Raw genomic sequence first — 18,587 nt, 5'->3', positions numbered from 1 at the left:
TCTTTTGGTTGCTCCATTAAATGTCAAACAATAGTAAAAGATTACAGTTTCTCATAATCACAATTTCCTCAAATCCAACATCACATCTTCAAATGTTTTTTTTCCACCAACAGCCCAAAGTATTTGATTTACTATCACATAGGTAAAGGAAAAGCAGCAAATCCCCACAACTGAGAAGCTAAAACAATATAGAGGTTTGGCATTGACAATTGAAAAATCATTCAAATTATTATTTGTTTCTCAAGATTGATATAGTTTGTTGGTAATAATTTAAAGTTTCAAAGTTTTGGCTCTAGTTGATTCAATTTTGAAGTTTTGAGTTTGTGCTTTCAATTCAAAGGTTTATCAAATATTTTATTTGCTTCACTCGCATAAGATATACAGAGGACATGTTTGGTGATAAAATGCAGTTCAGTCCAACAAGACCAAAAACAACAACCTGAAAAAAGACCAGTATCTTTATGTATCAGTATGTTTACACATATCAACAGCAATTGAAGATAATAAGCCCCACAAAGAGAGCATTTATTACAGCACTGCTGTAGCTACTGAATTATATTACAATACAGAGGGTTTCTATTGTTTTTTATAGATTTTTTTAGATTTAACAAATACAACAAGTGCATCAATAGTTTCAGCTGGTTAATTTACTGTCACATTATAAAAGAGTTAACACGATGCCAGATTGTAAGCTACCATGATGTCACATACTAATCAGACATGCAGAAGCCCTGTGTATGCATAAAGTCACAGACATGCAGAGCTTTCATACTGTAGGTCAACTGAAAAAGGTGACAGATTATCTCTGCCTTCAACAGTATCTTAAAGGCACTGATGAACATCAAATACAGTGTCTTGGCTGACTGAACAAACATTTAGCCTGCGGACCAACCAACACATAATTTGCAAGTCAAGTAGACTGAGGAATAATAGCACAGCGTGGCGTGCCTTTTCTCTGCTTCTCACTAACTGTTCATACATTACAGAGCTCTTGCCTGAACTGCTGGTGATTCAGCTCATTACTATTTAGCCAGAAATCTGGGGGCAGGGAGATAACCTTCAGGGGAAAAAAAGCAACAGCTTGCTGAAATACTGTGTGGTTGGTCATGCAGTGACTCACATGGCCATTTAAAGATGCTATATGTAAGGTTTTGCTTTCACTATAATAATACAATACACTAGCCAATGCTAGCATGAGCAGCTGTTTACTTACTAGTCTAGACAAAACGTTGTGAGTTCAGCGTCAGCGGCCAGTTTTTACTCTTGTTTCTGTTTGTATCACTTCTTTCTTCTACTGAAGTTAGCAAGCTAACCAGCTATCTCTGGGACTATATTGTCTCGTAATACTACTTTGCAATAATGAGTCTTCCCTCAGTCCAACATGAGAGGAGGAAGACAAAGCACTGTTCAAAGGGCGTAATCCAATATTTATCTTGTAAACGCGATAAAGGCTGAAGCTCTTGGCAAGCGGCCGTTATCAAGAGATAATAGTTACATATAACAAGAACAACTCATATGTGTTTTCTGATCTGATGTCATTATTGAAGATGATAAAGAAGACGTCCATTGTTTTGTTGACCCATCCATCCACCGTGACTGCCTCCGCGTGTGGGCTTTCTGGCTCTGTAATAATGTCACAGTACTTCCTCCTTTGCTCTCGATGGACAACTGTTATAATTAGCTGCTATTGTAGTATTGTATTGTAGCTGCTACAGGGTTTTGCCTCTAACATGAACATATGTCATTTTTGTGTACACAACTAATTCTGTGGATTTTCCCTTGGTGGCTAAAGCGAAGTCATTTCAACAAACTTGTGTTTGAGGATGAAACTCCAACAAAAGCCTCAGATACATGAAAAAACTTTGCAAAGAATTGTATCTATGTGATACATTTTAATCCCTATTCATTTATCAACTGCTGTGTCCATCCATTCCCATTTTATTATGCAGGTAAAGTTTCTTCTTCTAGTTAGTAATCCAGTCTACCAAACAAGGTGAGCTCTGCTGTTTGAGCATTCACCCCCCAAAACACTGCAGCCATTCATAAACAGCAAACAGCAGCCTAATTACTTTGGTGACTTATCGGACAGGCTGTTGTGTGCATCCCAATGAATGGCCTGTAATGGCATCTTCAGATTTATTATATATTACAGACGCTGCTTTATTCGAGGATGATCCGTCTTCTTCGAAAAGGACAGCTGGATGGCATGAATGCCCAGAGCAGTATGATGAGCGGACGTGCTGGAGCACGAGTGATTCCTTTGTTTTATTTTTAACGCTCCCCACTCTACTCCTCCATTTCCCCCTTTTTACTCCGTCACCTCTTACTCTTCTTGTTTTTCTGTCCCATCTTTGTTGTTCTCTCTTGTTGTCAATTTTCTTTTCTTAGCTTTTTTCCCTTTTTTGTTTTTATCTATGTTTGCTTGAGCACTTTCATAGATTCTCACTCAATTTCCCTTCCCATTTTCCCCCTGTGTTGCCTGGCTATGATGCTGTATTTATTGTCTTGTTCACCAGCTGTTTTTCCTCTTTGTTTTTGTCGAGCGAGGGCTGGATTTGTCGGAGAGAGCACGAAGGGAAGTTTATTTTGGACAGACTGCCGGTTCGCGCCGTGTGTTTGGACAGTGCAAGTGGGTGGCTCAGTGTAACAAGCCAGTTTTAGCAGCGTCGGGGTCATTGTCAAATTTCCTCTTTGACTGCACGCCTCCGCTATCGTTTCTGTCGCCCGCTCTTGCTCTCTCACTCGATCTTTCGAAGCTGATGAAGGCATTTACGACAAACTAAAGTGACAGCGGACTTCAACTCTAATCATATTAAACTGACCATACAAAGTTGCCCCCAGCTATGAGCGATTTTCTCTTTGCGCCTGTCTGTTTTCTTGTTTTCTGTCTTTCCTCCCCGCTCTTCTTCTTCTTCTTCCTGTCTCAGTTTAATGGAAGGATACCAATCTATGACTCACTGTCTTACTCATTCATTAATATTTGGGCCAGCCATGTGTGAGCCATAAATGAAAGAAATTGTAAGACAGCTATGATCCTTTGTATGCATTCAGAGTCTGGAGCTTATTAAAAAAAACTTAAATCAAGTGGGACATGATACAACTGGAAGTGGAGTTGGAAAATTTAAAAACCTTTCAGTGCTGATGGATGTTATTTACCAATGACCTGTTGGCCTTGAATACTGAGATACAATTTTTCTTTTCTCCTTTATTTAATTTATATTTCACACAATTTTGTGTTTTACCCTGGGATAAGTGGTGAAGATGATGTTTACACAATGGGAAATCTCTGACTTAAGAGTAGCTCTTAATTTGGCGTTTAATACGGTTCTTTAGCAAGAAAGTATAAGGGTAAATATACTTTTAAACAGGGTTTGCACCTGTTGTTGTGTGTTGTGTGTGTTAGGACCTTCTTTCCAAAGTCAAAAGAGGTGTACTGATTTAGGGTCACACAACAGCTGAACTTAAAAGAGAAGGAGGTTGGATTGGAAGGGGTCTTTTTATTTTACCTATTATGATTCGCATAAAGTATAATTCAGTCACTTCCTGTATCTGCCTCATATCAAGCAGGACCTAGTTAATCTAAAATGATTAAAGAAAGAAAGTAATGTGATAGCCATGTCTTCTGTAAACTAAGAGGATGTCATGGGTTCTCATTTTGCATAGCACAGGACAGACATGGATGCAATAACTGTCTCTTGTGATTGAACGCAATCCTAAAGGCCAAAGTAGAAAAATAGTAGTAAAATAAACTCAATTAATACCTCTTTGTTATTTTTAGATGCAGTGACAGCTTCTGTTAGTGCTGCTCATTACTGGCGAGTAAATTTTGTGGATATTTGCAGATATACTACCAGAGACGTTTACCATATGCCTTCATAACCTGGCTCTTCAGTCATATCTCGGCACTGACGAAAAATCAACAAGCAGAATTCATCCCTGAAAAAGTCTCATTAATCTGTCATCTTATTTGTCTATTCAGATGCCAATCTGCACTGAAAATGTGTGCATCGGCTCCGTGATGATGCCCAACCAGCATGTTCACAAACCAGACGAGATCAGACCCAAAGAGGAGCTCCTTCCACTGGCCACAGACTTCATAGACCAGTACTACACCTCCATCAAAAGGTTAGCTCAGGCCGGTAATAGTTTAGTGTGAAGACTCAAACCTCACAGGGTGAGACCACATAAAGCTACATGTGTTTGCAGCTAATGCTAGCTAGCTGAACTTGGCTCATTAGCATTAGCTTGGTTAGCCTTCTTAGCTTGTTATCCCAGTGTTTGCTAATTATCATGTAAAGATGGACAGTTAGCTAACTTTTGCTCTGACCAGACTTTAAGTCTAAAGTCATTATTTTCTTATAACAGTCATTTTGACTTTTCAAACAACCTGTACACCCAAACAAGATGCAGCAGTTATTTACAACTATGCAAGCTAGCTGTACTGTTATCAGCTATTTACACCTGTGTAAATAGCACCTGTGTAAATAGCAGCTAGCTATACTGTTATCAGCTATTTTCACATGTGTAAATAGCAGCTAGCTATACTGTTATCAGCCATAGAAATGTGTACAGCTGTGGGTTTAAAAAAAAAAAAAAGATCATTTATTTATTAATTGTTTATTGTTAATTGTTTATTTATATTTTCTTGACTTCATTTATTTTTGTACTTGATACACCTGTCAAGTGCCCTCAATGTGTCCACATAGGAACCTTTAAGTGGCATGTAAACACATGTTCTCTTACTCACTAGCACTTCTGCACCTTCCTACATCCTGCACACAGGTTTGGCTCAAAGGCCCATGTGGACAGGCTGGAGGAGGTCACCAAGGAAATCGAAGCTTCGGGAACATACCAGCTGAAGGACACTGAATTGATTTATGGAGCCAAGCATGCCTGGAGGAATGCTGCGCGATGTGTTGGGAGGATCCAGTGGTCTAAACTACAGGTAATGTACAGTATGCTTATAATCATATCAGCGCTACTGTTTCTGCTGTTTTTGACAGTTTGACACTGAATGTGGTTAGTTGTGCGTTTCTACTAACATTTCCACTTTTGCATAATATCCAAAAGAAATAGTAAAAAGCTGGCTGTTGCTTCAGTCACTTGTTTTGGTGTTACAGTCACGTAACATGCATACATGTTACGTGACTATGTATGTTGTAAGTAACAACATACATAGCAAATCCAAAAACAATAGCATATTATTTATATATTTAAAACTCTTACTGTGCATAAGCCTGGCTCTGATTTATTGTTTTTTATATTTGCTTTCCAGGTTTTTGATGCTAGAGACTGCACAACAGCTCATGGAATGTACAACTACATCTGTAACCACATCAAGTACGCCACCAACAAAGGCAACCTGAGGTAAAAAATAAACACAACGCCTGACTCTGTACCCAAGTCTTGTTTCCTTTTGTTGTCTGTTCTTTCCTTTTGTTCGACTCAGCCTGTGTTCCTCCTACCACACTTGGTCCTCTTCCCATCTGTCGCTACATGTTTCTCATCACCCTTCTCCATCTCTGACTACCCCGACTTGACCCACTGTCCCATCTGTCAGTGTGCGCTCTGTCTCTTCACACTGTATCTGACACTATCCGCTGCCTGTCTATCTGTCAGTGTCTCGGCACCAATCATTGGCCTGTTGGTGCGCCGGCAGACCTCGCTAACAAGCAGTCATTTGTCAGACCTGCACAGCTCCCGCTTACTCTCTGCCAAGTCCTAATCACATGTGACACCTCATATTTACTTCTTGGATGATGGATAGCTTCTGACTCATTACTACACTTAGTCTGGCCTTCGGAGGGACCGCTCGGATACACATGTTGATAAGAGCCAGCACAACATCCTGGCTGCGGCTCTCTCAGTCTGGCTTGCTTTAGCATAAATAAATACAGGTGCTTAAATTAACAACATGGCATGTTGCAACATGTCGCAATAGTTTTCGATATGTTTCCTGATATGACACAAGACAACTATGAGTCAGCTGTTTTTATGGGGTGGATTTCATGGGGAAAATTATATTATGACAGCAGTTCAGTGAAAATTTGTAGCAACTTAGAGATTACGTAAAATGTTTGATTCCAAGGATTTTATTTCCAATTTGGATCATACAATTAAAAAAAACAAACTAATATTGTTAAATAATGTAATAACTTGCAGTCTTTGCTCTTCATTCTCTCATGTGATCACATATCATATCATATGTCACCATTATTAAAATGAAATTTGTCATTTGCTGTACACAAAGTCTGATTGTAGAGACTTTGGCTGTTGTTTTTATCATTAACACCATTTGCCAGAGCCAAGCTGAGAAACTGTTTCCTACAGATGTAGACTGCAAAGCACAACTGGCCCAGATTCACACCAGCTGCTCGCCCCCCTCAGCGACTTACAACCAGCTTAGCAGCATTAACACTTTTACCCGGTCATGGCATTAAAAACACCACTGGGATGTAGAACCGACCAAAGGTAGCTAAACTCTGGTCATGCTATGAGTCATAACATAAATAAAAATGCCTTTGGCCAATAAAATGCGCAATAATGCCAACCATCTGTTAGCAATCTTGTTGATTAAATATTCACATATACCATGTAATGCTTTGGTGCCTCTGCAGGGATTAACATGCTGTTGATCTAAGACGCTACTGTGGTACAGTTTAGGTATCTAAGCAAATGATGTGAACGTCTACATTACACATTATTTACATGCTTTTTGTTTTTGTTCTTATAGGTCGGCCATCACCATATTTCCTCAGAGGACAGATGGCAAACATGACTATCGAGTGTGGAACAGTCAGCTGATTCGTTACGCTGGCTACAAGCAGCCTGACGGGCAGATCCTGGGAGACCCTGCTAATGTTGAATTTACTGAGGTACATAAGAGGAGCTGTGTTTTTAAGTCTGTGGAGGTAGAGCTTCAGTGTTTCACTTTGGAAGACAAATCTATTATCAGCTCACATGTTGCTTCTGCTCACCAGATCTGCATGCAGCTGGGATGGAAAGCTCCAAAGGGTCGTTTTGACGTCCTGCCCCTCCTGCTGCAAGCCAACGGGAACGACCCCGAGCTGTTTGAGATCCCCGAGGACCTCATCCTAGAGGTGCCGATCACACACCCAAAGTGAGTTCTGCCTTCCCTCTGAAGCATGCATGGAATATACAGAATTTGGCAAAACAAAAGAACAGAGAGGGAAGCTACAAAAAGACGTCTGCCCACTCGCATCTCTTAACGGCACTTCTTAAACAATAGGGTACTTTTAAGCCAATAGTCTGATTGGGTTATTGTCACAATCCAACTGTGCTGATTGTTCCCAGAAAGCACAGCTAGCCATGCTTTATCTGTTGCTATGCCAGCCTTTGTGGTTACCATGGGGCCTGTTAGTGTGGTTTCAAGTTTACTCCTATTTTTTACTCTCGTGTGTTTACTTTACTTTTAAGAATAAATAGTAGCTGCTGCACAAAAGCTATAATGCTCTGGAGATCCTAAGCATTAAGCTGCTGTATCTAATACCCATAATCTCAGTAAAGAATTGGGTATTACTGCTTCACTAGTTTTCACACCTACAGACACAGATGCACACAGAGCTATCACTACATCGCTACAGAATCCCTTGACACACTGAACTCCCTGCCAGACTCTCCCCCGAAAATTGGCATCTTTGCTCCGTACCCTGCATCAGCTGGCCCTGAGCTCTGGCATCAGCTTGGCACAGGCTGCGACCATCAATAACATCTCATCATTACATGAGATTAGACCCAGCTCTGCAAATAATACACTGAAAGCAGTGTCATCATCCCCCGAGAGGGTGGTAGATGGAGGTCCTGCCTGCTCTGTCCAGCACTGAAAAGCTGTTAAAAGTGGTTTTCTTTTATGTTAATGTTTGTTTTGGCTGCAGTTCTTTTTATGATATGTGTCTCAGGGGTAATTACGTGCTCCTAAAAAATGTTAGCGACTGTCCATATTGCAAATGTTAGACCTCAGTGGGGAACATGAGGACTTATGTGAAATAACTACAGTCCATAGCCATCATTCCCCTGTTTGCTCTGCTCAGGTACGAGTGGTTCAAAGACCTGGATCTGAAGTGGTACGGCCTCCCGGCAGTCTCCAACATGCTGCTGGAGATCGGTGGCCTGGAGTTCACTTGCTGCCCCTTCAGTGGGTGGTACATGGGCACGGAGATCGGCGTGAGGGATTTCTGTGACAGCTCCCGCTACAACATTCTGGAGGTAGCGTGTCGTGTCAAAACACAGTCATGCTCCAATGGAGAAAGGGGGGTTGGAGGAGGTGGGAATTGGAGGTGCAGAATGACCCGCAGCCTTGTGGAGAGAAGAGCATGTGTCGTGTTACCAAATGACCCAATCAGAATGCCATTCTGTTTCTAATTGCGCACCCTGAGGAGGAAGCTGATTAACAGCACTTGTCAAGATAAAATAAAGCCTCTGTGTGCTTTGTTGCAAATTCTCTTCACGTAAATTACACAGTGTTAATTTGGTTTTATGCCAAAATATGTGTGTATATGTATCTACTCACCTGTGTATTATTTTGTCCTTTGTGATATGACACATGGTGAGACTGATCAGACATCCTGCTATCTTTGCATGAATCATATTCGGATAAGTGCGAGAGAGGGTTTCCCATCCTAAAATCTCAGCTAAAACCAACGTGGTACAATTATGAAGAGCACTTCAGGGCCAGCTTGGGTGGATTTACATCTGAAGTACGGAAATTTGTAGTTGCATTTGGTGATGAAGTGGACTGTTTGCTTACGCACTGTTCCTTGGGTTTTGTACTGTATCATCATTTGCATGAATTATTCAGTGAACAAGAAGAAAACCTATTCATATCCCTTAATTTTAACCACTGAAGCACAAAACTATAACTGCAGTGAGTTAAATGAATGAAGGCATCTTCACTTTAATGACAGACTGTTATTTAACTACTATGAGCTTGCACCTGTTGGATGCATTAAACATACTTGAACATCACAAAAAAAAAAAAAAAAATCAATCTCGATTTCACCTCGATAGGTGAAATGTCAGATTATTTTCCTGAGGTGTCACTTTGTTGTTTTACATCTGGAACATTGTCAAAATACATAACTGTTCTCCAAGTGTCACAGATAAAGGCAGGTGACAAATTAAAGGAAAACCCCCAAAAAAACCCCAATCCGCAGGACACGAGGGGGTCACTGAACAGTTTGACAAGTATGAAAACGATGTGAATTATATGCTATGACCTCTATGGGAGATTTTGGACCTCATAAAATGAGGGAATATGTTTTGAAAGTGTTAAGAGAATCACTGCCAAGATGTACTGAAGCTATTCTGGCCACACTTTATGTTGGTTTTTCCTTTATTTTGTCACGCATTCTGTAGCTAATATGTGCAGCACACTGTGCACAGTGACTTTCATATAAGAAGTGTACATTTTCCCTATATATTATATAGGAGGTTGCTAACAAGATGGCCTTGGACACCAGGAAGACTTCCTCCCTTTGGAAGGACCAGGCGCTGGTGGAGATCAACATTGCTGTTCTCTACAGCTTCCAGGTAGGCGAATCTTTGAGTTTATATCCTTGATTTTAAAGTGATACTGCAGCAAAACAGATCTCAAGTACTAGTCTTCTGTACTGGGGCTCAGAAAGGCTTGTAGCTTGACAAATACAGCAGCTATTAGTCATCTTGGATTCACAGCTGTTCCATTTGACTGCATTTGAAATGGAAAAGAGGATGAAAACATCCATATAAACATCTCAAATAACTTCTCCAGCATTTTGCACTTATACTTGGTACATTTGAACGCTCAGCATGTGCCAAACACTTACAGATAGCTGAATACATATGGTCAGGTCTACCACAGGTATCTGTTGTTCATGAGTTGTGACCAATTTAAGCAAGACTAGATATATCCTGAGCATCACTTTAATGTCAAAAGGAACCTAAACTAAACTGAGAAACTCACATCTTACCACTTTACTATTATAGCTGCCTGCCACGCGGTTTCCCCTGGGGATTTTTTTCAGCAGCGGTGCTGTCTCCTGTGCGTCCATGACCATGACACGTTAGATTCATTACAGATAGGATTATTCATGTTGCTCTTGTCATGTATTTATTAATTGACCGAGTGCTTTTGACACTTGAAGGGCTCAGGAGGCCCAGATATAATTTGATCAATAAGATGAGTGTACAGGACAAGTTGCACCAGTTTAGCTTGTACCTCTTCAGAGTTGGCACTCCATATGATTTGGATATTGTTAAAAACCATTTTGATTCATTTGTGTACGTCTGCGCAGGCAAAATAAAAATTTGTGTTTGCACCATTTTCAGGAAGTTTAACATGATATTTTTCAGCATGGGCCTCAGCTTCCCATTCACGTCCAAATGACTCCAGAGCTGTGACTCATTTGTTTGCACGTCATTTATGCAAGCAAAACAAACATTTTTGCTTCATTAATTCTCAAGTAATGAGCATAACATATCAGATAAATAAATTGTGGTAAGTCGAGAAATAATGAAGCGCAGATGTTTCTGTTGCTTGCATATGTGTGCACAAACAAGGTAAAAACAAATGAGATCACATAGGAGTCATCTGGGTCTTAAGTTGGTACTGACATAATTTCTCAAACATGGTTTGAGGCCAAAATATTATTTTGCGCACACAAACTGTACGAACGAATTGTGTGTTTGTTTTATACATGTGCAGATCACATGGGCTGCCAACCTCACAGAGGTGCAATGTAAAAGGTAGCATTCCCTGCAGACATCAATAATTCAAGACATAATTGTGCTGTCTGTTTAATTAGACGTCCAACCTACATAATTAATGCGAAATGTGCAGGTAACGGGTAACAGGCTGCACAACAGTGTGACTGCATAGCCTAACAGGATTAACAGGACTAACTAGTAACCATTTATCTTTTAGCATTAAGCTTGTCTAAACACTTCACAAGCTTGGCTTATGTGTGGTAGCGTTCCCTTCATTTCGCAGTAGTCCCAGTCTGCTACGTTTTTTTTGGTGAATAATTATGAACCATGTTTGATCATGAATATTAATGAAACACTGTACAAGTATGAAAGACAATACATAAATGTGATGTTATTCTGATTGCGTGCTCCCTATTTTTAGTCATGCAAAGTGACCATAGTGGACCATCACTCAGCTACTGAGTCTTTCATGAAGCACATGGAGAATGAGTATCGGGTGCGAGGTGGCTGTCCTGGAGACTGGGTGTGGATTGTGCCTCCCATGTCAGGAAGTATCACACCAGTTTTCCACCAAGAAATGCTCAACTACCGCCTCACCCCCTCCTTTGAGTACCAGGTGAGTAAAGTAGTCATATGATCAGGAATCATTCATTTCATTACTTATATATTAATTTAAAAAAAAAAAGCATCCATGTTTTTATAACTTCACCTTTTCCCACAGGAGATGCTACTATCTGTGCTAACATTAGCTTCAGTGGACCAGAATGCAATTCATGGGATTTTGTGTTTTTGGCAGAGGGCATCAACACAATTATAGACATGCACTCATGTTTACAAATTAGTTGTCTGCCAAGCTATATTAAGGAAGTCATTAAGGGAAATTAAAGTTGGAAATCATTACCTGCAGTAGAAGTAGAGGAGGCGCATTAAAGGAAAGTGTGTACAGCAAACAAGCTCATGGAAAACAGTGCATTTCACTGATGACATCTCAGTATCTTGGAATGGATTTTAACCTTGTACAACTACATCCTCTGAACCCTATTTCCTTTTTCCTTATGCAAAAGTCTGATCCTTGGAATACCCATGTGTGGAAAGGAGTCAATGGGACGCCCACAAAGAAGCGAGCCATTGGATTCAAGAAGCTTGCCAAGTGAGTGTGAAACAGCAGAAACAATGCAATGCAATTGCTTTTGTTGATTTAGTGAAGCCTTTTATTCCTGCATTTATAGACCTCTGAAAATGTCAACGATAATGCGCTGTAGGATGTGTGTGTGTGTGTGTGTGTGTGTGTGTGTGTGTGTGTGTGTGTGATAATTTAAGGCCAAACATGTAATCAATTTCCTGACAGAAGTTAGACACATGGGAAGGAAAATGGTGTGCGCAGCGGTAAAACTCTTCCAATCAACCCCTCAGGGACTAATCAGACCTTTGTCAGTGTTTTGTCTGTGTATTCGTGCACTTGTGCGTGTGTGCTCTGCTATTAATATAATTGCCCCGAGGATATGACAAGCTAAGGTAATCACGATTGTCACAAATCCGCTTCCTTAACATAATGTCAGCTGCGTGCTGAAGTGAACCACACCACTGCACCCTCCATTCTTAGTTTCCATGGCTCAGTCACAAATGTTCTACTTGATGTATCAGCATGAGGGAGTCCTCTAAGTCTTGGCAGAGGATTAAAGGTCGCAAACTGTACCTTTTGATTCACTAGTCCTTCAATGATTCAAGTACTTGCTTTTTGTTTCCTATGTTTTCCTTCTCTCACTGTTTGCCTCTTCACCTCTGCAGGGCTGTGAAGTTTTCGGCCAAGCTCATGGGCCAGGCCATGGCCAAGAGAGTGAAAGCCACCATACTGTTTGCCACGGAGACGGGCAAATCGCAAGATTATGCCAAAACTCTCTGTGAAATCTTCAAGCACGCATTTGACGCAAAGGTACGCTTGCTCCCGCCTTGCATCATCTTATCCAAAAGTTGAACAGGAGCCGGTGTGTCATCGTACCAACATCTAATTGAAAAAGGAGGAATTCAAAGGCATCATTCCCACACCCTACCTACACCTACCCACCCCCAACACTTTCCCACCCACCTCTCTCTTATGAAGTGGATGGGCAATGAGAGGGCAGAAGAAGAAGAAAGTGTGTCTTTTCTTCTTCTCTCATGCAGTAAAGTGCCAAGGGTCGGAGGCAAGATTTAACCACTGAAGCATTGAGCGGTGCAGTAGTTTAAGACAAGATCCTGCAGCACCCCTGGCTGTGCAAATCTGTTTGTAAGAGGAAAAGAGAGAGAGAGAGAAAAAACATGCTGCTCTCAATCATACACTATGTGCTTTTCCCTCAGGTCATATCTTATTTCCCTTCCTGCTTTTCCACTGTGATCAATCACACAAGAAGAGATTCATGCATGCTGAGAGTGGGTGTGTGTAGATGGGTAACAGGGCAGATGTGAACGCCTGTGCGGCAAATCTTTGTTGTCGTGGGGCTAAAGTCCAGTTTTTTTTTCTTCACGCCTTTGGTTGTGTGTCTATGTGTGTGTGAAATGCAAGCGTGGCCCGTGGCACACAAACACCATCATGATGAGTGGTATGCATTATGGACGCTCGTTGTGTGGCAGCAGCATATTATCATCTCGTTAGAGGCGAGGACAGAGTGGTCATTACATCCTCCTCCTCTGCCAACGGCTGTGTGTTCAGCCCTAATTTATATGCTCAAGTCATCTGTCGTGTGGAGTGTGTGTCTAGGAGACAAGAGCGAGATAGAGACTGCACCAAGATGCTAAGATTCACTCAGCATAAGGCTCTTTTTTCTTCAGGTCATGTCGATGGATGAATATGATGTGGTAGATCTGGAGCATGAGACGCTGGTGTTAGTGGTGACCAGCACATTCGGCAACGGTGATCCACCTGAAAATGGAGAGGTTGATTTTTTTTTTATTTGAATATATATTTAACAACCCTAGTTGATTGAGCACAGGACAGATGCGCAGATTACCAACAGTCGTTCTTGTGTTGCTGTAGAAATTTGGAGCTGCCTTAATGGAGATGCGCCACCCAACATCCAACACAGAAGACAGAAAGTGAGTTCAGTCCCTCAGCTCGTCTGTGTTTGTATTCGTGCATGTCAGTTTCCATCTTTCATCTTCCTTCAGTTACTCAACCATGTGTCTTATCTCTCTGTTTTTTGCCTCCCATCCAGGAGCTACAAGGTCCGATTCAACAGCGTGTCCTCCTACTCTGACACTCGCAAGTCCTCCAGCGATGAGCCAGAAACCAGAATCAACTTTGAGAGCACCGGACCTCTTGCTAATGTCAGGTAAACAAAGACCAAATGAGAAAATGAGAACAGCAGTGAGTAGTTATGTGATCACACTTGCATATTCAAAGTATCACAGAAGCAATGATGTCAGGATTTGCAGGTGAAAAGGGGTCACATCAACAAATCATAATGAAGTTAGGACCTGCTTTAATTGTGGAACGGCACAATTATGCCTAATTTTAATCAACACAAGTAAGTAAAGTAGATCTCTGGGCTTGTCTAGCTTTAATATTAGAGAAAAGAAATAACAATGAAGTAAAGTAACAGTTTTAGAGGTGAATTTACCAACAATAACTATCATTCACAAGCTTTGTGTTGTTGTTGTTGTTATTATTATTATTATTATTATTATTATTATTGTAATGTAAAAGTTACAAGGACCCATTTTCCCATTAGGCTTTCCTAATCTTTTTTTCTCCAGAAACACAATGACACAAGATACTAAAGTTAGAGCTGTTTTCAGTAATGCTGACATCATGCCTTCAGCAAAATGAGTTTTTATTCTCACTTTCTCACATTCGCTATGAGAGTGGATTTCTTCCCCCGTGAAACTGTTTTCGGGACAAATCTTATTGCACTGGACAGTTTGCTGATCTGTGAAAGAAGAGCAGACGACAGAAATCTTGCTCAAACTTGAATCTGATGGGGGCTGACTGCCTCACAGCAGGAACAGCAGAGCTTGTCTGTTCTCAGAAGAGTGGTCTGTTTCATGTTTACATCCAACTGAAGCCATGCCAGACAAGTATTCGTAAATTGTCAGCTGTTTTTCAACTGTTTGGACCTTCTTGAGAGGGAGGAAAGGGCGAGTTTTGCACGTGGGCTCGGTGGCGGCAGTTTGCAAATGTGTGTTTGTGTTTTGTGTGTTTTTCTTTTTTAACACCACCTGCCTCTCTATCTCTGACTCTTTCTTTGTGTATGTGTGTGTGTCTCTGTTTAGGTTCTCAGTGTTTGGCCTTGGCTCCAGGGCCTACCCACACTTCTGCGCCTTTGCCCACGCTGTGGACACGCTGTTTGAAGAGTTGGGGGGGGAGCGCATCCTACGCATGGGAGAAGGAGACGAGCTGTGTGGCCAGGAGGAGTCATTCAGAACCTGGGCCAAGAAGGTTTTTAAGGTCTGTTTCTTGGGCTGAGACCTTTTGATTACATATTTCCCTTTAGTTCATGACTGGCATGTTGGTGACTTGTCATAACTTTGTTTTGATATTAATATGGTCCTGTGTTTTCTGCAACAGCATATTTAAGTTATATTACATGACCATACATGACCTTGAGATAGTGAAGGCAGTACTGCTTAGAATGCAGGAGAACACTCTTCAAATCCTTTGTTTTGCAATTGTAGCGGTGCACAGAATGATGTTACACAGGCTGAATTGGGTGATACACATTTAAGAAAGACTCTCTGCAAAGTGCGAGAATATCACTTTAGGTTCACAATTGCTACATTGCTACAGTGTTATCTGCTTCCATCTTGTACACAGAGATTCTCATTACATGCATTTCCATTAACCTGCTTAATGTGCAATTTGAAATTGCGAACTTAAAAACAAATGTGAATTTTAAACAAAAGAATTCTCAAATCTTTCAAAAAAAAAAAAGTAAATGCTCACATTAGGTGATTTTTCAGCCTATGGTTCACAGTCGCTACACAGTGTTATTAGTTTCGCAAGACTTCCCTGTGACGCACCTGTACGTACGCTGCTCACGTAGCGATAGTGACACCTACTGGCAATTTACTGATGCTATGGCCTAATTATAACACTGGTAACACTGTATCCTGAATTCTAACTACAATGCAAACTTTGTTCCCGCATATTTAACACATAGGGAACAAAACTCTGCCTTAATTCACATTACATGTTCACATTGTTACCTACACGCTGCATTTATTGTGCCACGCTCAATTTTGAATTTTCCTATTGAATTCACATGGTATTTCTCATATTTTCATATGGCATTGTAATTCAATTGTAATACCCTAATAGTGTCCGTTCATTGTAATCTACATTTCAGTTTCTTGATACCATACGTTTACAGTTACAGTAAACTCCAAATCTGTCCAGATCAACTCTAAAGTGTAACAGATCGCAAGTTTTGGCCACAGTCTCTTCCTTACAATTCATCCCATCCCAGCTTATTTACCAGTGTCCATTTCACTGTGACCTCTCAGTCTTTGATTTCCCGATAACAAGTGTCTGTATGCAGCATGACTCTAACTCATTGCCTCAATGTCTGGCTCCAGGGTCACCACAGTCTCTTGCAGGCTGGAAACATCTTGTAGGTCCTTTACACCAGCTTCAACCACACTTGGCCCTCCCGCAGTTCCGTAGGTCAGCATCCTTGGTCGGCATCTCCCCCTTTCAGGTAGCTGGCTGCCGGCAGTAGTTCTGGATCATCTTCCGCTGATACTGGTTCAATAGGCTCTCTCCAGGCTCCACAGCATTGTCTTCACCATCTGGTGTGATGTCCACAATGTCTCCCTCCACTTCCTCCTGTTCTGGCTCTCTCTCTAAGCCCCTAGATGTGGTACAAATGGTTCTGCATCTTGGTTGAAGCCCACAGCTCTCTGATGTGGTTGTTTGGAGTGTGGAAATTAGCACACCAGCTCAGAGTCCTCACTGCTTTCACTTTCACGACTTTCTACATATCTGTGCAATGTTGCCTTGTTCCTGTCTGCATCTGACCCCCCCCCAGCCCCCCGTCCCACGCTTATCTAGAGGCAGGCTGTCTTGTGGAAGTAAGAGAATCCTATGTAACAAATGACTTTTGCCCCCTTCCTCTGGCACTACCTCATACATAGGACTAATACTGTTCCTTCTCTTCACAACAACATGAACTTTATTGTCCCAGTAGGATTGGAGTTTACCAGGACCTCCTCTTTCTGACAGGTTATGGACAAGAATTCATCCATCAGGTTGAAGGTCGGCTCCATCAGCTCTTTTGTCATACCATCTCAGCCTCTGGAAGCTTCTTGGGCAGTAGCTTTGGAAGCAATCTTGTAGGCTTGTTGCATTCTGTTTTGCCAGTTCTGCAGAGTTTTGCAGAACTTTCCTTTGTCCCATTGGGCTGTAAATCGAAGAGCAGGTCTACTGGCAAACAGGGGAACAGCCATAAAGCAAATAACATTGAAAAAAACCCTGTGGCCTCCCTGCGGGTGCAGCATGCACCAGCTTGGGTAGTAAGCTCTTCCAGTCAGCCTTTTGTATGTTAAAGAGTGTTTGAAGCATTGACAGTGGAGTCCTTTTAAATCGATCTACCTGCCTGTTGCCTCGTGGGTGATGGTAGGTAGTGTGGGAGTCTCATACACCTCTACAGCTTTGCCCCAAAGCAAAGGACAAAACCAATGAATAGTTTCTCAACAACGTTTTTTGCTGATTTGTTTTTTGTAGCATAGGCCTGTGCAGAACAAATATTATCATCCATAACTACCAAAATATATTCAGATCCTTGCTTACAGGATTCTAAAGCAAAAGTCAATAGAAGCTATCTCAAATGGGCGTGTAGTCGCAATGGATATCAGCGGACCTCTACTCACTTTGTTCTGCTTCACTTTGACTTCAGAAACTCACACACTTGGGTCACAAAATGTCAGTGTCCCATCTCTTTATGCATCTCTTGAAACACCGTCGGCTGATGTTCTTTAGGTAGGACAAGCTGGCATTTATCCCCTGCTTTTCTGTAGAGGATTCCATTATGATTGATATACAGTTTTTGCCACTGCCTCAGTAGGACGCTTATATCTGCAGCTTCAGTTTTAACAGCCTTCCTGGAAGGTTGTTGGTTCTTGCTTTTGTACTGCAGAACTCGACCAATGATAGGGTCTCTCTTTTTGCTTTCTCTAATCTGCTGGTCTGGTGTTAATGGTTTAGCTAAGGTAGGTGAACATGCATTTCTCACTATGTCCAGTAGACTTATGTGAACTGACATGTTCAGGCTGGTGGAGTGTCTCTCAGCCCACCTATGACCTGTGGCATTAAGCTGAGCTGATAAACGAATATAGGTCATGGAGGTTATTATCTGTATAAAATGAGGAGCATGATACAGATAATCACTCACATATGGCTCAGTTTAGTGCTAAGAATTCCAACTTCCCTGAGTGCATGTGATTGCACTCAGGGAAGTTAGAATTCTTAGCACAGATTTTCTCAGGTGGAGTCAGTGTTCTGGAGTCATACCTGATTACTACCATCTTGTCATTTTGCCTCTGATAAAGTACCATTTCCAAAACTTCATGGGAGGCATCGGTGTTGAGGACAAAGGATTATATGAGCTCTAGCTACACCAGGATGGGAGGCTCAGTCAGTTTATCAGTAAGAGTGTTTAGTGGCTCTTGGTGGCTATGTGTCCAACAAGTGAGATGGAAGGTTACCTTTTTTTGTGGTGGTGCTGACCTTTCACTTGTTCTTGGACTCCTCAGATGGCGTGTTCCCAGGAGCTGCTTAGAGGAGCTGGTAAAGAGGCTTTGCTAAACAGGAGAGGTTTGGTATGTATGCTTGGTAATAATAGAGAAATCCAAGCATTTTTCTCAAATCTCCAACAGTTCTGTTTGTACTGGGGTCACCATCCAGAACCCCT

At 41.4% G+C, this 18,587-nt stretch overlaps 1 protein-coding gene across 1 annotated transcript in view; it reads left to right on the top strand.

The window, feature by feature from the left end:
- Window positions 1-18,587, top strand: part of nos1 (nitric oxide synthase 1 (neuronal)) — a 45,278-nt gene that overhangs the window by 11,413 nt on the left and 15,278 nt on the right. Inside the window, exons 5-18 of the mRNA XM_071483698.1 lie at window positions 3,980-4,125; window positions 4,783-4,945; window positions 5,276-5,367; window positions 6,734-6,875; window positions 6,981-7,120; window positions 8,052-8,226; window positions 9,448-9,549; window positions 11,126-11,320; window positions 11,769-11,854; window positions 12,493-12,637; window positions 13,513-13,617; window positions 13,718-13,776; window positions 13,896-14,012; window positions 14,953-15,127. Coding sequence (XP_071339799.1) covers window positions 3,980-4,125; window positions 4,783-4,945; window positions 5,276-5,367; window positions 6,734-6,875; window positions 6,981-7,120; window positions 8,052-8,226; window positions 9,448-9,549; window positions 11,126-11,320; window positions 11,769-11,854; window positions 12,493-12,637; window positions 13,513-13,617; window positions 13,718-13,776; window positions 13,896-14,012; window positions 14,953-15,127 — 1,842 coding nt within the window. The remainder of the gene's footprint in view (window positions 1-3,979; window positions 4,126-4,782; window positions 4,946-5,275; window positions 5,368-6,733; window positions 6,876-6,980; window positions 7,121-8,051; window positions 8,227-9,447; window positions 9,550-11,125; window positions 11,321-11,768; window positions 11,855-12,492; window positions 12,638-13,512; window positions 13,618-13,717; window positions 13,777-13,895; window positions 14,013-14,952; window positions 15,128-18,587) is intronic.

This window comes from Trachinotus anak, unplaced genomic scaffold (genome assembly GCF_046630095.1).
Source record: "Trachinotus anak isolate AG129_WGS33_773 ecotype Australia unplaced genomic scaffold, CSIRO_AGI_Tana_v1 ptg000008l, whole genome shotgun sequence".
In the NCBI taxonomy this organism is placed as follows: domain Eukaryota; kingdom Metazoa; phylum Chordata; class Actinopteri; order Carangiformes; family Carangidae; genus Trachinotus; species Trachinotus anak.
The sequence above is the reverse complement of the archived record's forward strand: the minus strand, read 5'-3'. Positions and strand labels throughout refer to the sequence as shown.